Here is a 23802-nt window from a genome sequence, read left to right as displayed (position 1 = left end):
CAGTTAAAATTGAATATTAATAACTCAAAGTATGATTATTTGGCGAAATCGTTCAATTGATAATGTCTCGGTGAAAAGTGATGACAAGACACCGCGTACGAGAAATTAAATATCTTGGCATGATTATGGATGATAAATTGAAATTGAGAATGTCATCAAGAACATAGCCAAGAAGTATGGACTTATCTGTCGGCTGAAAAACAAATTAAATATTGCAAGTAAAATACAGTTGTTCAAATCAATCATCTCTCCTAACTTGGACTTTTGTTCTTCCATTCTGGTTTTAGCAAATCAGATACAAATATAGAGATTGCAGCGTATGCAGAATAAGATTATGCGTTTGATTCTGAGATGTAGCAGATTCACTTCCTTAACTTTTTTGTTGGATATGATATCCCAGTAGGTTCATTGAGTTGATTCCACTTCAATCATTATTCATACAAGCTACTACAGACCTTTTAGGTTCAACAAAACGTCTTGAAAACCCATAACGATTGAACTACACTCAAACCTCCATGAGTCGATATTGAAGAGATCATCGACTCATGGAAATATCAAGATGTGGAAGAGAAAATCCTTGGAGAGCTGTTTGAAGGAACCATCACAGTAACCTAGAAAATATTTTTTAATATGCCATGGCAGCAAATGAGTCGATATCGAGTCATAAAACATTGACTTATGGAAGTTTGACTGTACTTGATCATCCAAGACCGCGTACGCAGAACAAATCGCGGGTTCACCTTATTGTCATTGTGCATCTTGACTCAAGATTATATTGGAGCACCTTGGACATTGGATCTCATGTTCATGGAAATAAGGATCATATGCCTATTACACAGGATTGGGTAAATACCGATAATGAGGATATTGCGAAAGTCTTGATTGATCTGGAAGATACTATGAACTAAACTCAAGAGAATTTTAGTAGTATACCGACGATGAGGACATTGTAAAAGCCTTGATTAATCCGGTAGATACCGTTAGCTGAACTCCAGAACGTTTAGGAATACCATGAGCATCTCGTATTCTAGAAAATAGAGTATGCATGACGCGTATGTGCTTACTGAACTAGGTTAGTTGAATACCGACAATGAGAACATTGCAAAAGCCTTGAATGATCTAAAAGATACCGTGGGCTGAACTCCAGATCGTTTTGGAGTTCCTTGAGCATCCATTATTCAAGAAAATTGGATTTGCATGATACGTATATGCTTATATAACCAGATTGGGTGAATACCGACGATGAGGACATTGGTAAAAGCCTCGATTGATCTGATAGGTGCCGTGAGCTGAACTCCAGAACGATTTGGAGTACCTTGAGCATCTCGTATTCAAGAAAATTGATCACAGGCAAAACCAAACAATCCAACCAAACCAATCAAACAATGTGATTTAGGATTCACACACAGATTCATTTGCATGCTCTCAGAAGCGAAATTTTCCCAAGGTTTCAGATATCAGGGTTTTCAGAGTATATTCAAACTTTACTCCTGATATTTTTCCTGCAAAGCCAACAGTTTTGCTGTAGAAAGTGGTGACCTATCTCTCTTCTGTGATTTTCCACAGCCAATTCATTTTTCACAGACGTTTACTTGCTGAAATTGATTCCATTTGCTTGATTAGTTCTCGAGTTATGCGGAAACTCCTGTTTCATTTGTATGACGCCCCTTCTCCCGTTCCAGAGGTGGAAGGGGTCACCAACCACCACAGAAATATTTCTTGCCTTCAAAAACCCTTACATGCTAAATTTGGTTCAATTTGCATGATTAGTTTCCGAATTATGCAGAAATTTATGTTTCATTTGTATGAAAGCCCCCCCCCCTTATAGAAGGGGGAGGAGTCACGAACCACCAAAGAAACATTTCCTGACTTCAAAAACCTTCACATAAAAAATTTGGTTCCATTTGCTTGATTAGTTTTTGAGTTATGTGGAAATTTCGATTCCATTAGTATGAGAGCCCCCCCCCCCTCCTAACAGAGAGGGGAGGGCTCACGAGCTACCACGAAAACATTTCTTGCCTATTATATCCACCACATGCCAAATTTGGTTACATTTGCTTGATCAGTTTCGGAATTATGCTGACATTTATGTTTCATTTATATTAAAGCCCCCCCCCCCCTTCCAGAAGGGGGAGGGATCACGAATCACTACAGAAACATTTCTTGACTTCAAAAACCTTGACCCAACTTTGGTTACATTTGCTTGATTAGTCCTCGAGTTATGCTGTAATTTTTTTTTATTTATGTGGAAGCCCCCCCACTCAGAAGGGGGAGGGGTCTCCAAGCATCATAAGAACCTTCTCTACTCCAAAAACCCCTACATACTAGTTTTCGCGCCGAATGGTTCAGTAGTTTACGAGTCTAGAATGATCAGACAGACAGACAGAAATCCATTTGTCTGTATATACTATATAAGACTATTTTACCCCATATTCCCCTAAAACTAACATACTCTCCAGATAAAATACCACTGCACTTACCCAACCATAGTCTAATCATTCAGATTCAATCATAAATATGCCGTAAACTGCTTATAACGGCTGCATTCCGTTCATAATACTAAAGTTCTGGGGGAAGTTGGGGAAAAACGTCCAAAAAGTCCCATTAGGAATGGCGTGCCGGCTCCGAAATTACTTCCATTCGATTCCTGGGAAAATTTTGGTTAAGAAAAGTTCTTGGTCACAATTTTCGTTCAGCGGCCTTTTGAGTTATTGAATGTTGCCCGAAACATGCAACATTTTCCCCATTGTGGACTGGTATGACGGCGAATGTGAGCAGTTAGTTGAGGAGAAGAATGCAGCATGGGCGAGATTGCTGCAACACCGCACGAGGGCGAACGAGGCACGGTACAAACGGGCGCGGAACAGACAAAACTCGATTTTCCGGAGGAAAAAGCGCCAGCAGGAAAATCGAGACCGTGGAGAGACGGAGGAACTGTACCGCGCTAATAACGCACGAAAGTTCTATGAAAAGTTGAACCGTTCACGTAAGGGCCACGTGCCGCAGCCCGATATGTGTAAGGACATAAACGGGAACCTTCTTACGAACGAGCGTGAGGTGATCCAAAGGTGGCGGCAGCACTACGAAGAGCACCTGAATGGCGATATGGCAGACAACGGTGGCGGTAAGGTAATGAACCTAGGAGCACGCGCGCAGGACATGCGACTTCCGGCTCCGAATCTCCAGGAAATCCAGGAGGAGATCGGCCGGCTGAAAAACAACAAAGCCCCTGGAGTTGACCAACTACCAGGAGAGCTGTTTAAACACGGTGGTGAAGCACTGGCTAGAGCGCTGCATTGGGTGATTACCAAGGTTTGGGAGGATGAGGTTCTGCCGCAGGAGTGGATGGAAGGTGTCGTGTGTCCCATCTACAAAAAGGGCGATAAGCTGGAATGTAGCAACTACCGCGCAATCACATTGCTGAACGCCGCCTACAAGGTACTCTCCCAAATTTTATGCCGCCGACTAACACTAATTGCAAGAGAGTTCGTGTTGCAGTACCAGGCGGGATTTATGGGTGAACGCTCTACCACAGACCAGGTGTTCGCCATACGTCAGGTATTGCAGAAATGCCGCGAATACAACGTGCCCACACATCATCTATTTATCGACTTCAAAGCCGTATATGATACAATCGATCGGGACCAGCTATGGCAGCTAATGCACGAAAACGGATTTCCGGATAAACTGATACGGTTGATCAAGGCGACGATAGATCGGGTGATGTGCGTAGTTCGAATTTCAGGGGCATTCTCGAGTCCCTTCGAAACGCGTAGAGGGTTACGGCAAGGTGATGGTCTTTCGTGTCTGCTATTCAACATCGCTTTGGAAGGAGTAATACGAAGGGCAGGGATTGACACGAGTGGTACGATTTTCACGAAGTCCGTCCAGTTATTTGGTTTCGCCGACGACATTGATATCATGGCACGTAACTTTGAGAGGATGGAGGAAGCCTACATCAGACTGAAAAGCGAAGCTAAACGGATTGGACTAGTCATCAACACGTCGAAGACGAAGTACATGATAGGAAGAGGCTCAAGAGAGGTCAATGTGAGCCACCCACCACGAGTTTCTATCGGTGGTGACGAAATCGAGGTGGTTGAAGAATTCGTGTACTTTGGCTCACTGGTGACCGCCGATAACGATACCAGCAGAGAAATTCGGAGACGCATAGTGGCTGGAAATCGTACGTACTTTGGACTCCGCAAGACGCTCCGATCGAATAGAGTTCGCCGCCGTACCAAACTGACTATCTACAAAACGCTTATAAGACCGGTAGTTCTCTACGGACACGAGACCTGGACGATGCTCGTGGAGGACCAACGCGCACTGGGAGTTTTCGAAAGGAAAGTGCTGCGTACCATCTATGGTGGGGTGCAGATGGCGGACGGTACGTGGAGGAGGCGAATGAACCACGAGTTGCATCAGCTGTTGGGAGAACCATCCATCGTTCACACCGCGAAAATCGGAAGACTGCGGTGGGCCGGGCACGTAGCCAGAATGTCGGACAGTAATCCGGTGAAAATGGTTCTCGACAACGATCCGACGGGAACAAGAAGGCGAGGTGCACAGCGGGCAAGGTGGATCGATCATGTGGAGGACGACTTGCGGACCCTCCGCAGACTGCGTGGTTGGCGAAGTGCAGCCATGGACCGAGCTGAATGGAGAAGACTTTTATGTGCAGCACAGGCCACTCCGGCCTTAGTCTGATGATAAATAATGATAAAAAAAGTCGACGGCTCGCGAAATGTGAAAGGCTTTGGAAGATGATGAGAAGAAGTCTGTGGCAAGCCAGACGTTGTTAAGAAAACAGCAAGCAAGACTTCAAATGAAGGAAGGCACTTCAATGAGGCATCATTTTCAACAATTCGATGATGTCGTTCGACAACTAAAGTCCGCTGGTGCGAAATTAGAGTTAAACGATATGGTATCTCAGCTCTTCCTGACTCTTCCCGATAACTACGACAATCCCCTGGTAACCGCTTTGGAGAATATAAATGAAGACGATTTGACTTTGGAAACCGTGAAGCAACGATTGCTGGCGGAGGAATCGAAGCGATCCGACCGAATGGAAGATTTATGTGATGATAGGAACGCAGCGTTTGTCGGAGGAAGGAATAAAAAATTCAACAAGTTTACAGGAAAATGCCATAGATGTGGAAAGCCTGGACATATGAAAAAAGATGGTCATGTCAAGAAGCCCAAAGGTAACGTTAATGCGGCAGTGGAAAGCAATCGTGAAAGTAAGTCAGTTTCGTTCAAGGTGAACATCATGCGAATAAAGACTGAACAGAAAAAAACCGTGTTCGTCGTGGATTCTGGTTGCAGCGACCATCTGGTCAACAGAACCGTTAGTGATCGATGTGGCAAAAGATGGTGTCTCGATTGTTGGAAAATTTAAAGGTGTTTTTGAAACGAAAAGAGCTGAGAGGAAACCTCCTGTCCGTGAAAAAGATGTCTCAAGGGGGAATATATGTACTGTTCACAAGCCGATGTGGTAGTCATCAAGCGGTGATGAAGAAAGAAGACTCAATCATCGAAGCTGCAAAGCTGCGAGGTAACTTATATTAATTGGATTTGAATTTGGAAGTGACGGGAGCAACAGCGAATCTATGCGCGTCGGATGCTGGAAACCTCTGGCATCGCAGGTTGGGTCACGCAAGAAGCAATTTTAGTCGTTCTGTATGCTGATGACCTTTTGATAGCCGGAAAGAAGCTGTCAACTATTTTGAAATTGAAACTTGAATTAGCCCGGATGTTTTCAATGACTGACTGTGGTGAACTAAACCATTTCCTTGGAATGAAGATACGTTATGAACAAAAAAGAGGAAGAATGACTTTGTCTCGAGGAGGACCCCTATTGAAGATATTCCACAAGTTTGGCATGTAGGAATGCAATCCATCAAGAACTCCTATGGAGAAAGGGTTGCAACTTAATCGATAAGCTTCCCTGTTGGATACCTGGGGAGATTCCAAGTGCAGCCTGGGTTACAGCATTGGACGGCACTCAAGCGAATAGTACGTTATTTAAAAGGGACACAAAACTTTTCCCTCACATTCACGCGAGATTCTGGAGCAAAGCCTTTAATTGGATTCGCCGACGCAGACTGAGCTTCTGATACTGAGGAGAGGACCGGAAGTCAGTAAGCGGTTTTGTTTTTGAAGTATTTGGATCAACCGTGGCTTGGTCTAGTAAGAAACTTCATCAAGTGAAGCAGAATACGTGGCGCTAAGTGCTGCAGCATCTGAGGCAATATGGCTGACCGGTATTCTAAATGGCTTAGGACTAGAGAAGATTGAACCAGTGACGAAGCTAACCGTGGATGTATCGGCATGGAAGCATATCGATATCAAGCATCACTTCCTTCGAGACCATGTCGCTGCAGGAAGGCTACTGGTGGAACCGATTGCTAGTTACAAACAGTTAGCCGATATCTTCACCAAATCCTTGGACCCTGGACGATTCGAAGAACTACGGAACAATTTAGGAATATTCCAACGAGAGGGGGTGTTAACGAAGTAACCGTTGGACTACTGTCAAGACGCCTTTGAAGATATTTTAAATTCATTCCACATCCAAACACTGTAGAGAACAAACACGTATAGCTATAATAAACCTTTGTTCGTTATTAATATTCAATATCAATATCCAATTCAAACCTAATCGAAATCCAATCTAAATTCAATCCAAAATCGATCCAAATCCATTCCAAACCAAATCTAAATCTTTCCAATCATTCCAAACCTAATCTGAATTCGAATTAAATCCAATCCCAATTCAATCCAAATTCATCCACATCCAATCTAAATCTAATCCAAATCTAATCGTATTCCAAACAAAATCTAATCCAAATTCAAATCAAAATCCAATTCAAATCTAAACCAAATACAATCCAAATCGATTCCACATCTAATCTAAAATCAATAGAAAACCGATTGAAACTGAATTCAATTCAAATTCAAGCCAAATCGATTGAAATATAATTCAATTCGATTCCGTTCCGACTCAACTCCAATCCAAATTAAATTCAAATTGAGTCGAATTAATCCAATCCCAATTCAATCCGAATTTATCAACATCCAACCCTAATCTAATCCAAATCTAATAAAAATTCAAATTAAATCCAATATTAATCCAATCAAAATACAATCCAAATTCATTCCAAATCCAATCCAATCGAAATTCAATACAAATCCAACCCAAATTCCTTCCGAATATAACTTTAATTAAATGCAAATCCAATTCGAAGTAAATTAAATCCACATCCGATCCATAGCTGATCCAAATTCAATCCAAATTATTCAAAATCCAATCCAAATCTATAAAGAATTCAAACTAAATCCAAAACAAATTCTATCCAACCGAAATCTAATCCAAATTCGAACCCAATTCAAATCTAATTCAAAAACAATCCAAATCCAATCCAAATGTAATCCAAATTCAAAACCGATCGAAATCAAATCCATTCCGAACCAAATTCAATCCAAATCAAATTCCAATTGAGTCTAATTCTGATCCAATCTTAATGCAATACCAATTCATCCACATCCAACCCAAATCTAATCCAAATCCAATCCAGAATCAACCAAAATTTAAACCCTATTAAATCCAAATCAAATTCAAATTCAATTCAAAATGAAGCCAAATCCAATCCAAATCTAATCCACTTAAATTCGAAATCAATCCAAATCCAATCCAATGGATGGATCCAATACGAATTGGATGGATCCAATTCATTTAAAACTGATTGAAATCTTATCCAAATCCAATACAAATTTAACCCAAATTTATTGAAATCTAATCCAAATCAAATCCATTCCGATCCAAATGCATTTCAAATCAAATTTATGTCGTTTTCGGTTATTGTTGGGTCGAACCTAGTTCTGCCCCGGATCCGCTCTAACAGCTGTCAAAACGTTCGGTTATTCATTCAGGTTGGATCGCGATCCGCACCAGATCCGACCCAAAACGAATGAGGTTCGCTCTGCCGATTTATCGAGATCCAACCTAGGTTCACCAATACATTCGAACACAAACTGTTAAACTGGTGTTTATGTTTACGCTACAGCTAGCGCTAAAGAAAAATGAGGTATTTGACTTTTAATCGTTTTTGTTTCATTTGTAAAATTTATCAATATTGTTGCTGTGATCCACATAAAAATGGATTATTTTAATCATATGTTGTCTTCAAGTTTCTCTGATGGTGAAACGGATTCAGATACCGACATTTTTTTTGTTGATTACCTCAGACGGTAGCTCCGTTATAAACAAAATGAGGGTTGAAAAATTTGTTGAAATGTGATTGATAAATACAGTGACGAGAAGGTAGCTGCTATTTATTCACTATTACGTTGTGTATTCGAACATACACTTTAGGTATAACTGCTCTCTCAATGGGAAAATAGCGTACCGGAGTATTATTTATACCAAAATCTAATCCAAGTCAAATCCAAATTCAAACCCAATTCAATTTAAATCGAATCCAAATACAATTCAAAAATAAATTCCATATCTAATCAAAATTCAAAATTAATCCAATACGAATCCAATCCAAATCCGATCGAAATCTAATCCGAATCCAATCCAAATCCGATCAAAATCTAATCCGAATACAATCCAAATCCATTCCATATCCAATCAAATTCAATTCAAATTCTTTTTAAATCCATTCAAAATTTAAGTCCAATCCAATCGAAATTCAATACAAAACCGATTCAAATTCAATGCAGTTATATCCAAATCGGATTCAAATTCAATTCAAAATAAAGCCAAATTCAATCCAAATCCATTCCAAATCTAATCCACTTCAAATCAAAATCAATCGAAATCCAATCCAATGGATGTATTTAATACAAATTCATTCAAAACCGATCGAAATCTCATCCAAATCCAATCGAAATAATCCAATCCAAATAAAATTGAGTCTAATTCTAATCCAACCAAAATCTAATCCAAACTCAAACCCAATCCAAATCCAAGTCCATTCCACATCAAATCCAAAGCTAACTAAAATTCAATCCAAATCTAAAACAAATGTAATCCAAATTCAAAACCGATCGAAATCTAAACCAATTCCGATCCTAATTAAATTCAAATTGAGTCGACTTCTGATCCAATCCCAATTCAATCCGAATTCATCCACATCTAAGCCAAATTCAATCTCACATCAATCCGAAGCAAATAAATGTAACCCGAATTCCAAATCGATCAAAATATTATCCAAATCAAATCCATTCCGATCCAAACCAAATTCCAATTGAGTTGACTTCTAATCCAATCCCAATTCCATCCGAATTCATCCACATCCAATCCTAATCTAATCCAAATCTAATTGTAATCAAAGCACAATCCAATCCAAATTCAATCCAAATCCAGTCTTCATCCAATCGAAGCCCAACCGAAATCCAACCCAAATCCAATTTCAATTCAATCCAAATCTTATCATAGCGCAATCCAACCAAAATCTAATCAGTATCCAAATCAATATCTAATGCATCCAAAATTCAAGACAAATCTAATCAATCAAAATTTAATTCCAAACCGAATTCATACCCAATCCAAAACTAATCCAAATAAAATCCAAAATCGAATCTAAATATAAACGGAATTCGAATAAAATTCCATTTAATCCAAATCCAATCGAAACCTAATCAAAATCAAATCCATTCCGATCCAAATCCAATTCAAATTGAGTCGAATTCTAACTGAATCCCAATTCAATAATAACTAAATGACCCGGCGAACTTTGTCTCGCCCAAAACTGATCAATTTGCTGATATATTTTTTTACGTACAAAATTTATCTTAAAAGCAAACTGGTTTTTCAAAATAATTTTTCCTTGTTTTGACATTTTTTTATCATGACACTTTTCGAATTAATTTAGTAGCCAAACCAAAATTAACAAAAATCGATCTTTTCGTTATCTGATGATAATGTCAACTTAGATGACATGATTTGAAATTATCATACAAAATGCACGACAAACCATTTCATCGGAGAGATTTTATTTCGATTGTCAATTTTTTTCAAAAAGAAAGGGATATAAATTAGCAAAAATTAAACTGTCTATTCTTGAGCCATGCGATGTCGTACAAATACCAACTTTATTTTGTATATATAGAAGATGATCAAAATTGAAAAAAAATCATGCAAATTGTACGAAAACACATTTCAACGAAAAGATTGGGCATTGATCTTTAAAGTCGTAAAGAGAAGAAGAAAATGGATATAAATCATCAAAAATTGGGTTGTCTATTCTTGAGTGATGCGTGGTCGTACAAATGCCAACTTTGTTTTATATATATATATATATATATATATATATATATATATATATATATATAATTTTATATATATAGAAGAAGATTTATTCTATATCCAATCCAAATCTAATCGTAATCCAACCAGTATCCAATTCAATCCAAATTTAATTCTATTAAAATAACATTCAAACCCAATCGTGATCCAGTCCAATTTCTGTTTTCATTTTCAAACAAAATTAAATCCGAATCCAAATCAATCCAACCCAACAAACAATTCAAGATGAATAAACTTGATTTTTAGCTGAAGAAGCAAATTTTCAACGAAATAAACGCTTTATTATATTCTAATGTTTGTTGGGAATTCAAAATGAGTCTAATTCTAATCCAATCTAAATTCAATCGAATCCAAAATTAAAATCCAATCGAAGTCCGATCAAAATTCAAATGCAATCGAAGTCCAATCCAAATTCATTCAAAATGAAGCCAAGACAAATTCAATCCAAATCAGATCGAAATCTGATCCTAATCAAATTAAAATCCAATTCAAATCCAATCAAAATCTAATTCAAATACAATCCAAATCAAATCGTAATTCAACCAAAATGGAATCCTAATCCTAAGCTTTTCCAAATCTAATAAAAATGTAATCCAAATCGAATCTAAACCCGATTGTTATTCAATCCATCTTCTTCTTCTTCAGTGGCTCTACATTTCAACTGGAACTTGGCCGGTTTTCAACTATTCTAGTAGCATTTTCTCAGTTACATTGATTGCATATTATTCGGCAACTCAGCCGTACGAAAATCATTTTTTTGTTAAATATCTTGGCTGTGCATAGGCACAGCACATGTTTCGAAATGGACAAATTGATATGAAATTTGAGAAAAAGTATTCACGTGTCTTGGAGGGACTCGAACCCTCAACCTCCTACTCTCTAGATACGCTTGATAACCCCTTCACAACAAGACCGCTTAAAGGTCACGTTTGCGGAAAAGCCATCAGAATCCGAGTACCACCCACACGGTTAGCTCTTTTTTGCAAATTGAATATCTTTCGGATGCTTAGATATTTAACAAAATATCCAAGATATTTAACAAAACATGATTTTCGTACGGCCGAGTTGCCGAATAATATGCCATGAATTGTAATCAAGTGTCTGTCTTCCACCGTCATTAGTCGTCTGAATACACGCGACCGCATGCGTAGAGCAACCACACTCATCAAATGCTTTACGCAAGTAACAATTTCCATGCTTGTTGGATTTATTTTATTCTTATAACGGATTTATGACAGCAATCACCATAGCTAGTTGTTCAGTTTTATTGGCACTCTTATTACCATCAATAAACCTCCCATAAAACTGCTGAAAAAGCCTCAAACGTCAAATTCCAATTGATTTTATGAGCTGCTCTACGGTTGTGATGAAGAGCGCAATAAGTCATATTTTCAAAGCTCGATAAAAGCCAAAATTTTTGGTCGTAATGTAGTCAAATGAATAACCACAATAAGAATATTTGCATTGCAAAGAGTTTATAAGGGTGTGAAATAAGAGCAACATGTTTCTGATCGGATCGGATCGGAAGCATTTTCAAATCAGTCAAATTTATCGCTGAAATCCATAATTAGATAATATTTTCGTCGCGTAGAACACTTCTCCTGGTAAATGATTAGAATTGGAAATATATCAGGGTGAAAATCTACAGATTAAGTGGATATTTGCAATGTTGATATTTTAATTGATTTCAATTTATTGCGCTGAACTACATTATTTTGCCGGCGCGTAGTATAGAATCTTATTATTTACCTAGCTTTCACCATAAAATCGAAAGCGCAACTTATTTCAATGATAGAATATTGTAGAATTAACTTGAATAAATATTACTGTGTTGACACCGTCATCATAATTTTCATCATCAATCCATTTTGTTATTAGGTATTTCTCCGTAATTTGGTTTCCCTTTTTTCAAACCAACATTTTTGACAGCTGCCGTAGCCAAATTCCCTTTTTTGTGGGTGGTTTAAAAAGAGGTTTCCAAATACGCTTATAAGAGGCTTATAGTGGTCATCTAGAGAGGGCCACTTGGCCATACACTCAGGAAAATCGACACATACTTTATGGCAAAAATCCATGTATTTAAAAAATATGCATATCATGCGTCGACACATATTTAATTGCATACAAATTCACACATGGCTACTATGACCCATATGGATAGTGTGTGTGAACACTCATGTAATGCATGCGGGCGCATGGAATATATGTGTCGAAAATAGGGAATCCATTTCGCTACCCCCATTGCAAAAATCCATGTGTAAACTTATGAATCTAATGCGGAGTTTTTTGTCAGTGTATCTTACTCTTATAGTGGTCGTCAGCTGGTTGTCGTATAATAATGAGTTTTATTGTGAGTTCTTAATTTTACCGTTTTCCAAGAGTCCAAGAGTGGAATAAAACGTGAAATTTTACTTGGGTAGCGAAGCAAACCTTTGGCACAGCAGAGTGTGATTGATTCACATTCTATACAAATCCGCCCAACCTGTTGCTGGGGGCATAGAGTGTAATCCTCTCGATTAATAAACAAGGCTCGCTTGACTGTAGATATATGTACAACAGTAAAGTACTCGGTACTCAGATTCTGATGGCTTTTCGGCAAACGTGACCTTTAAGTATTATTAGTCTTGTTGTGTAGGAGTCATCACGCCTATCTAGAGAGTAGGAGGTTGAGGGTTCGAGTCCCTCCAAGACACGTGGATTCTTTTTCGCGAATTTCATATCAATTTGTCCATTTCGAAACATGTGCTGTGCATATGCAAAGCCAGGTTTTTAACAAAGAAAAATCTCAAAAAAACTGAAAGCTTTTCTATGCCCGCCATTGCATGAATATGTATCTTGTGTACAATTGCCGTACAATGGATATACTATTCCCAGGGTGTCGAGAAAGTTTCAACCCGAAAACATCCTAGACCGGACCGAAAAACGAACTCAACATCCCCGGATTGGTAATCCTACGCCTTTGCTCGCAAGGCTACAGGAGACCCCTTATTCAGTTCAATTATTCAATCCATATCTAATTCAAATCTAATCCATGTCCAAAGCAAATTAAATCCAAATCCAATTCAAATCCAATAATACAATCCAAACCTAATTCAAATCTAATCTAATTCCGATTCAGATCCAATTCAATTCCAATCCAAATCCAACCGTAATCCAGCCCCAATTTAGTCCAAATCCAATAAAAACCCAAATTCAATCCACATGCATACCAAATCTATAATAAACCCAATCCAATTGTAATCGTAATCTAATCCAAATCCAATTTTCTTTAAATCCAATCGTAATCTAGTCCAAATCTAATTCAAATTAAATAAAAATAATTTTAATCCGAATCCAATCCAAATTCGATTCAAAATCAGTCCTATCAAAATCAAAGCCAATTCGAAACCTAACTCAATCCAAATCCAATCCAACAAGTACTAATTTCCCAAAATTCATATTACAGTTTCGTATTAATTACAATTATAAATATTTACTTATTTCTTTTTTACAGGTTGCTAATGTATACGCTACCAAGCTGACGGGGCCGACGATAGAAACATGAGAACGACTCATTTAAAATCAAGTATTGTGAGTACATTCGAACGAAGATGGCAGCCAGCAAAGGACGCAGCAACACCGTCTGTTTTGTTGGCTTTAGTGATAAGCAGTCGGAAATGTGCAATCAATGACGGTCAATAGCAACTGTAGCCAAAGCATAATTTGTAGGGCACGCAATCGACAGACAAAATTAGCGCGTAATCGTACCGATTCAAATCCGGGTCGGCAGCTTTTATCTTCTGACTAGTGGAAAGTTTCCCCGATAAAGCGGAAATATACCTTCGCGTAAAATTCCCCGATATTTTTAGTGCTGTTACATGTTTTTGCAATTCTTCCAAATTAGTCCTTCTAGCCAATCAATGCCTCAGTAACTTCAAACCTGCATCAGAGTAAGAACCATCAGTCTATCAGAATACAAACGAGCACATACCTCAAACACCAACCACAAAAGGAGTCGAATGGCAAACGGGTTGGCCGCACCAATGTCTGTCTCTTTTGTCCGACGAAGGCCGGGGATCCGCACGATGGCGAGTCTTCGTGATGGCGGATCTCTACCGACGTTGAGGACATAAGCGATACAGCGAGCCAACCCACAACTCATAATACTTGATTTTAATCTCTAGTGGGATAGAGACTAAAATTATCGACACAAAAAATATACAAAACAAAATTGGGAATGGCAACGAGTTCATTCCCTTGAAATGAAGCGATACACGCGAATGAGAATCCTTTTGTAAATTTTATAGGCAAATCTACCCTCTAATCTATCAGAACACATAATACCGCGGCCTTATTATTATTCGTATTTTTTTTTCACGAGATGGCACTGTTCAGATTTGCACCCATATCCCCCTACCACTACGAAATAAAATACTGTGGTAATAGAATAATTTTGTGTTATTCGTTTTGAATTTTCCATAAGTAAAGCAAATTTCATTTCCTTATTGTTTCGACGTTCTGGAAAATATTTTGGAGCATATGAAAATATTATGTCCAATATTATGTGAAGGTCTAACCACAATGATCGCATTAGGTACAATAAGATGTTTCTGAAATTTTTGCATTCGGGCCTTAAAAGATAACTCTGTAATCACAAACAGAAAGTCTTATAAACTTTTTTGGTTTTCATTTATCAGTTAGGCTAGCGAAGAAACTTAGTCGGAGCGTAGTCCGAGAGATCAAAGAATTGAGATCGCTCTATTCTTAGCATGCTGATACAAAGCTGACTAGGAGTCAGCAGCTATCTGAACGAGTTCGACCCACATCGAAAAAATGTGGAACAAACGAAAGGTCTTCTATTGGTTTAAAATGTTGCAATATTAGTGTAAGACGATTAGTTACGAGAATGTATATCATAAGCACCACAAACCATTGAGAGAAATACGCAATTTGTCGAGAGAGAAGAAAAATCAGAAGGAAGTGTCATATTGTATGAGTTTGTTATAGTCCATGGTGCTACAACTGAGAATGTATTTTTATACATAAGAAATTGCTATTTCGACGCTCGCTACGTTAAATACTTGATTATCCTAGGCTTACCCACATCCACATTTATTCATGCGCATAAAACACGTGTATAGAACATTGTGATAATTTATTGTTAGAGATTTCCTACCAAGTGGATATTTCCTTAAACATATTAGCGAAAGAGGGCAAACAGGCTTTAGCATAGAATATATCTATTTATATACTCTCAAAAATTAGAAAACGAATGTTATGAACTGGACTGGACTGAGAATCTAGAGAACTAGAGTTACAAATCAGATTTCCTGCTTTTTTAGCGGAGCGGTAAAGCTAGCTATCTATATTTATGAAGCAAACTCTAAGAAGCAGTACCCTGCGATGTAGTTTAATATTACAAAAAGACAAATGGCAGACATATGCCAGGAAATCACGTATGCACATACGCACGAACACAAGCAAAACTGCTCTTGAATAAGATTTCCGTAAAGTTGCAGAGCGACACCAGCTTCAGAAGCTACCAACAACGAACGCATTGTTGCTCTAACACACAATCAAGCTAAACGTGTGATTGTAAAAAAAAATTGCTAGTGTTTTCGGGCTCAATAAAGAATTCAACATTAAAGCAAACAGATGGTAATAAATGGAATCAATCAACAAGATTCATCAAATCTCAATATTGACATTATGTCCATTGCATACAGCAAAAATTGATGAAACCAAGTTGGAATTTACAATAAACGGTTATTATTATTGATATTAGACTATTACTCACATCTGACCGAAACGCCTGAAATAAATTCACTAAAGCCCGAATGTTCCTCTGGTTCTCCATAATCGTTTTGCGGTCCTTCTAACTCTGTTCCCATTGATCTATTCGATTCAATTTTGTTGCATGCAAAAATGTACACTTCGTTTTGGAGTGTTGTACATTTTATTTATATAGCTTATATCTGAACAGATACCTAACACTGAATCAATAATTCGACACCACAAATCGTTTTGTACTTGGTCCATCCACCTAGCTCGCTGTGCTTCACGCCTTTTTTGTACCCACCGAGTCGGAAGCGGACAGCATCTTTGGAGGGTTACTGTCCGACATTCTTGCAACATGCTATGCCCTAGCTACTTTCTTGATACTGGGGTCGCACAGCAAAGATATCAAACAAAAATCCCAAATTAATCCACCTAGCGGTGTTGAAGTTTTTCTCGTGTGATATATAAAAAGTATTTTAACCATAACTTTTGAGCCAATAGTCGTATATGGCCAATTTTCAACAAAAAACAATGGTACAGGATTAATCCTGTATTCTGGAATTCTGCGTCGAATGCAACTTGTTACGAGTTAACGATGCAAGGATGTTAACGATCATGCAGTAATTTGCGTTCAATCATTTAGTAGTTTGTCAATAACACATTCCAGAAGCTGAATTTCAAAATATGTCGTATGGTCGACTTCTAGAGCGAAGGTTTTTCTACAACTTTGCCTAATGGTTCGTTATAAGAATTCAACTAATAACGGAGTTAGAGCGCTAGTTGCAGTAACTTAAACTAAATGATTGGAATTTTGTTATCATTTAGTCTAAGTTACTGAAACTATAGCTATAACTCCGTTACTAGTGAAATTCAAACAACGAACCATTAGGCAGAGTTGTAGAAAAACCTTCGCACTAGAAGTCCACCATACGACATATTTTGAAATTCAGCTTCTGGAATGTGTTATTGACAAACTACTAAATGATCGAACGCAAATTACTGAATGATCGTTAACATCCTTGAGTCGATAAGTGCCTAAAAATGAGTGAGTTTTTTATACGTGTTTTGCGCACAGACATACACACACACACACAGACATCACCGGGCTGCGAAATGGTGAGTTGACGTCTGGGAAGGAGCGACCTACACAGCTCTGGTCCTAACAAGTTCCAATCTCACGCTTCCACGGGTCTTCCGATGACAATCGTCCGCCAGCTAAGAGTTTTGTACTTAGCTGGTAGTGCAGCCTGGGTACTGTCGTCCTTCTGACATCAGCCAGAGTGAGGGGGTGCGACCAAGGGGACCATCGTCCCTAACCCCTAATCCCAAGGCGTAAGGCGACCCGTGCCGAGAGGATGCATGGCCGAGGGGTAAAATAGTGAGCTAGGCCTCTAACGGAGCCTGTGGGGTACCTGGGCACCCTCCACAGTAATTGTCCCTTACCGCGTCATGCTGGGCTCTAGCGTGATGGACCTCTTTTCCCGAGCATCCCGTGGGATCAAAATGGAAAACCAAGTCAATGCTTCTTCAATTAGTTATAGTAGTGTAGGCGACAACCCCTTCGCAAGAGGTGGGTTGTTCAGGTCTCCGCCTAGGAGGCCAGAGGCAATAATCGGCAGCTCGGTGCGCAGCGCCAGCGTGGGTCACTTAACCTTCTCCCCGGTTACGCCGGTAGAGGTTTTTAACGGCACATGCCTTGTGAGGGCGATGAACCGCAAACGCGATGGGCTTTCGGCCTTCGAGGTGGCGACGGAACAGCTGGACGCCATCATCGACTTTGCGTCATCGAAGCATAATATCAGTAAGGAACTCAAGAGGAGCTTGCTGAAACTTCGAAAGTCGATGTTGGACGCCAAGCTTGAAACGGGACGGTCGGGACGGCCAAGTGCAAACCCGTGAAATCTGTAGAGTCGAGGTCTACCCAGACTGACGCTCAAGTATACGCGGGCACGTCGGGGGTGACTGCTCCAACGGAGCAAACACAAAAACGGGGGAGACAGCCTCCAGGGGATGAGCTCCCTGGGGCGCTCCAAAACGCGGAGGGTTACTACCCCGAACAAGGGTAGTGGGGCTGGGAAGCTGAACCCCGGTACCTCCAAAACCGGGGGAGGAAGGACCTGGTCAAGAACAAGAGGAAACCGAAGACGTCAAGGGCCGAAAAGAAGGCCCAGGCGAATGAGGGTAGCAAGAAGTCTAGGGTAGGCGCCAATCGCTCCAGGGGCGATGCCCTAGTCATCAAGACGGACGAGGCTAAGTACTCGGATGTCTTGAAAGCGATGAAGAGTGACGTCAAGCTCGGTGAACTCGGCGCCGACGTACGTCGAATAAGACGCACCCGGACGGGCGAGATGATCCTCGATCCAAAGCGGGGCGTCTCGCAAAAGGGCCCCGCCTACAAGAAGTTGGCGGAGGAAGTCCTAGGCGAGACGGTCAAGGTGAGGGCACTCACGACGGAGGTGAATCTAAGGGTTAAAGACCTGGACGAGATCACCGAAGTTGAAGAGCTCGTCACGGCACTGCGGTGACAGTGTGAAGTGGAGACGCCTACCGCAGCCGTTAGGCTACGAAAAGGTCTGGCAGGGACCCAGGTAGCATTGGTTCGGCTATCTGCAGCGGACGCCTCCAAGGTAGTCAAGTTAGGGAGCGTCAAGGTGGGGTGGTCGGTATGCCCTGTGGGCATATACGAGCAACCCGAAGTTTGCTTCAAGTGCCTGGAACCGGGGCACAAGCAATGGGACTGCAAAGGCCCTGACAGAAGCAAGCTCTGGCGACGCTGCGGATTGGAGGGACATAAGGCACAATGCTGCACGAACCCTCCCAACAGTTTGATCTGTTCCAGCAAAGCTGCGAACAACAAGCACCCCATGGGGGGTTCGAAGTGCCCAGCGTTTAAGTGTGCTGCAAAATCACAGTGCAGGTAACGCTGCTAAACCTGAACCACTGTGATGCAGCCCAGCAACTGCTGTGTCAGACAGTTGGTGAATGGGGGACGGATATCGCCATCATAGCAGATCCTTACCGGGTACCCGCCAGGAACGGTAATTGGGTCACCGATGGGTCTAAAATGGCGGCGATATGGACAACGGGGAAATACTCAGTCCAAGAGTTGGTGTCTTCGACACACGAGGGCTTCGTCATTGCCAAAGTCAACGGGGTCTTCTTCTGCAGCTGCTATGCGCCTCTTCGATGGTCGATCGAGCAGTTCGGTCGTATGCTAGATTGTTTGACGGCTAACTTGATGGGGCGTAGGCCGGTGGTGATAGCGGGGAGCTTCAACGCTTGGGCCGTGGAATGGGGAAGCCGAAAACGGGGGCAGATCCTGCTGGAATCACTGGCCATGTTGGATGTGGACTTGGCTAATGTCGGTACCAAAAGTACCTACAGCTGGAACGGGGCCGACCCGATTAGGAGCGACGGCATCGATAACAGAAATTTGTATGAACTAGCCTTGCATAAGAAGTAAAATACCAAAAAATAATACCAAAAATTTATATGCAAAATACTTTAGGCATAACATGCTTAGGTATTTCAATACCAAACGAATAATAATTGGTTATGCATTTTGTATTGAAATTCAAATTAATTACTGAGTTTGTTATGGCTTAAGTATTGTGCAAGTTTTTGGTATTATTCCTTTGGTATTTTACCTCTTATGCAGGGCTAGTTCATAACAGAGCAGTGGCGTAGCCAGGAATTGGTCTGGGGGGGGGTTTTCCGAAGATTTTTTTTTTCGAAAAAAAATATTTCTTCTGAAAATTTTGTCTCTGGGGGGGGTTTTATGCCCAAAACCACCCCCTGGCTACGCCACTGTAACAGAGTATGGTATCAATAACATAATAAGCCAATTCCTCCTGCTCGGGGAGTCGATTATCGACGTTACTTTCTGGAGCCCTGGCCAAACGAGTAGTTCGAACTGGAGGGTAGATGATGGCTACACTCACAGCGACTACCTGGCGGTTCACTACAGTATCGACAATATGACCAGCAGTCAGCAGACGGAAGAAGGGGCGAGACCTAGCCCTCGTATGTGGAACACATCATACTTCGACGACGAGGTGTTTAGGGAAGCGTTCCGCCGCGAGCACAATACTCTCGGTCTGAGCAGCGAGCAGTTGGTAACAGCACTCTCGCGTGCATGCGATGCCACCATGCCTAGGAAAGTCCACCCTAGGAATGGAAGGCCACCGGCTTACTGGTGGACTCAAGCAATTGCGAACCTGCGCCGCGCCTGCCTACGGGTACGGAGGCGGATGCAGCGAGCACGCACAGAAGAGGAGCGTGTTGAACGACGGGTGGCGTTCGTGGTTGCTAGAGCCGTTCTGAAGACTGACATTAGATCAAGCAAAAAAGCCTGCTTCGAGGGCCTGTGTCAAAGTGCCAACGGGAATCCATGGGGTGACGCCTTTAGGATCGTAATGGCCAAGGCACGTGGGGCGATGGCCCCTACAGAGCTGTCTCTCGACATGCTGGAGAGAATCATCGCGGGGCTCTTCCCACGGCATGACCCAAGCCCCTTACTGGCGCCTTACTTTGTGGAGCTGCCAGGGACCAGGGTGGCCGACGAGGGAAGAGTAACTGTGGCGGAACTTGCGGGGATTGCACAGTCCCTTAGTGTAGGTAAGGCGCCAGGACCGGATGGTATTCCGAACCTGGCCATCAAAGCGGCCATTGCTGATGCTCCCTAGATGTTCAGATCTGTCATGCAGAGATGCCTGGGCGAGGAAGTCTTCCCTGAAGCATAGAAAAGACAGAGCTTGGGCCAAAGTCGGGAAAACCATCGGGGGATCCGTCGGCATATAGACCAATATGCCTGCTTGATACGACGAGGGGTGCTCGACTCGAGAAGATCATCCTCAACAGGTTGTTGATACGCACGGAGGGTGCGGATGGTCTATCGAGTAACCAGTTTGGCTTCCGAAAGGGTAAGTCGACCGTAGACGCTATCTTGTCGGTTACCAAATCCGCGGAGATAGCTATCCAGCGTAAGAGGAGGGGAGTTCGCTACTGTGCAGTAGTGACTCTCGACGTGAGGAATGCATTCAATAGTGCTAGTTGGGCAGCTATTTCAGATGCGCTCCTGCGTCTTGGAATTCCCGAGTACCTGTACAAGATTCTCGGCTACTACCAGAATCGAGTACTGGTATACGACACGGAGGCGGGTCGGAAGTGCGTTGACATGACCTCAGGGGTTCCGCAAGGTTCCATACTGGGGCCGGTGTTATGGAACGTGATGTACGACGGTGTCTTGTGGTTGAAGTTCCCGTTGGGCGTGGTAATCGTCGGCTTCGCTGACGATATTACGCTGGAGGTCTACGGCGAATCGATCGAAGAGGTGGAGTTGACTGCAGCCCACTCGATCGCAATTGTGGAGGATTGGATGAGTTCCAGGAAGTCAGAACTGGCTCACCACAAGACTGAGGTGGTTGTTGTTAACAACCGAAAGTCGGAGCAACAAGCGGTGATAAGGGCAGGCAACTGCGCGGCAAATCAAACTCTTGGGGGTAATGATCGACGATAAGCTCACCTTTGGTAGCCACGTCAATTACGCCTGCAAGCGTGCCTCCACAGCTATAGTAGCATTGTCCCGGATGATGTCCAATAGGCCAGCTTGGGGCACGGCCCTGCGTATTAACTGCTACAGAACGAAGTTAGAAAGTACGTATAGGCTCATGTGCCTTAGAGTTGCGAGCGCGTACCGTACCGTGTCGCACGATGCACTTTGCGTCATCGCCGGTTTGATGCCTATTGACATCGTTATCGGTGAAGACATAGAGGGCTTCGAAATTCGCGGCACGAGAGGCATCCGCAGGACTGTCAGGATGGCCTCAATGGTCAAATGGCAGCGTGCGTGGGACAGTTCCACTAAGGGTAGATGGACACATATGTTGATACCGGAGATAGGTACGTGGGTCAAGAGGCGCCATGAGGAAATCACTTTCCACCTGACCCAGGTCCTTACAGGCCATGGTTGCTTCAGACAGTGCCTACACCGGTTCGGACACTCGGCCTCGCCCGAGTGTCCGGTGTACGTAGGTTTAGAGGAAACGGCGGAACACGTGTTGTTCGTGTGCCCGCGTTTTCGTTCGTAAGCTGCCTTTCAAGAGGCTTGGAAGCCTTCTTTCAAGAACCTTGGAAGCCTCCCTTGAAGAGGCTTGGGAGCCTCCTTTCAAAAGGCTTGGGAGCTTCGAACTCTTCTTTCAAGAGGCTTGGAAGCGTACCTTCAAGAGGATCAGAAACGTCCTTTCGAGATACTCAGAAATCTCCCTTCAAAAGGCTCGAAAGCCCCTTTTCAAGGTGCTCGGATGTCTCCTTTCAAGAGGCTCTAAAGCCTCTCTTCAAGGGGCTCGGAAACCTTCATTCAAGATGCTAGGAAGCCTCTCCTCAAGGGACTCGGAATTATTTTTTCAAGAGGCTTGGAAGCCTACTTTCAAGAGGCTCAAAACGACCTTTCAAGATGCTCTGAAGTCTCCTTTTAAGTAGTTCGAAAACCACCTTTGAAGAGGTTCAGAAGCTTTAAATGTTCAAAAAGTCCTGCTGGGAGCTCGATGTATAAACTTGATTTGACTTGGGAAGTTTCACGGATTTATGTAAATTTCAGTCAACTTTTTGAAAAGCCATTCATTAGGTCCATTTTTCGTACATCTTATATTATGATTTACGCTTATTTTCATTTATAGCAAAAAGGGGGTGGTACCTCAATTAATGCAAAGGGCTACCTCTCAAGAAAAAGTTTGAGAACCGCTGCTCTAGCACACCAATCTGAGACTTATTTCGGTGCTAATTTTAGCACATCATGCCACTCCTCCTGACACACGCTCTGACGCATCATGTGGGACTTAGGGCGATGACATACTGACGTGTCGAGCGATGCGGAACGCGTCCAAGCACTCGTAAAGCAGAATATCAGCAAGGGAATTTCTTTCAGTTGTTGTTTTGCTCTCGTCGCGCGCGGATGTGTAGCAGCTAGATTGTTTTCGGACTGTGATAAAGACTGGCACTGTAGGTACCGGTCAGCATTGTTTCTTGTTTCGCTTATTCGTTCTTGTTCGTACGGTTCCCTCCACTGCAGGCAATTAGAACGTGCGAAATGATTGTCAATACAGTCCAATTTCGTTTTCCGCCAAGCGCTCCCCGTCCGACATGGGTGGAGATTGCTGGATTTTTACGACAATTGGATACCGATGTATCGCTTATGGAGACGGTATACAAAACAGCACTGGATCGATCGCTGTTTGTGAAGTTTGTCTCGATGGACGCGATGCAAGACTCGTTAAGGAAGAATACGGAACCGCGAAAATTCAGCTATGCCAGTGGAATGTCTGTGGAAGTCAACATGACGGTTGCCGGTACCAATGTACAATATATCAGAGTGTTTGATTTGCCACCAGAATTACCGGATAACGATTTAAAACAGCGACTTACGGAGTATGGAGAAGTTGATCGGATGGTTCGGGAAAAATTTCCGCCAAACATTGGACTGGATCATTTGTACACCGGTGTGAGAGGTGTGTATATCGATGTGAAGAAAGAAATTCCTCCTTCACTCGAAGTGTCGAAATGGAAAGGAATGGTGTTCTACCAGGATTTGCGGAACAAATGCTTTCTGTGTCGAGCTGAAGGTCATCGAAAGGATGCGTGTCCACAGAGGAATAAAGTGAATCAGCAAAAGGAACAAACAGTGGGAAAGAAGGAAATAAAAATGAAGGAAAATGGACCAGAAAGACAAC

General features: G+C 41.8%; 1 protein-coding gene across 3 annotated transcripts in view; it reads left to right on the top strand.

The window, feature by feature from the left end:
- Positions 1-16076, top strand: part of LOC134203376 (mucin-2-like) — a 208486-nt gene extending 192410 nt beyond the window's left edge. For all 3 annotated transcript variants that reach the window (XM_062678246.1, XM_062678244.1, XM_062678245.1), the window contains exon 9: positions 13812-16076. In XM_062678246.1, the coding sequence (XP_062534230.1) occupies positions 13812-13862 (51 nt within the window). In that variant the 3' untranslated portion in view covers positions 13863-16076. The remainder of the gene's footprint in view (positions 1-13811) is intronic.
- The last annotated feature ends 7726 nt before the right edge of the window (positions 16077-23802 follow it).

This window comes from Armigeres subalbatus, unplaced genomic scaffold (assembly GCF_024139115.2).
Source record: "Armigeres subalbatus isolate Guangzhou_Male unplaced genomic scaffold, GZ_Asu_2 Contig1826, whole genome shotgun sequence".
Lineage (NCBI taxonomy): Eukaryota > Metazoa > Arthropoda > Insecta > Diptera > Culicidae > Armigeres > Armigeres subalbatus.
Note: the sequence above shows the minus strand (reverse complement) of the source record. Positions and strands in the feature narration are given on the sequence as shown.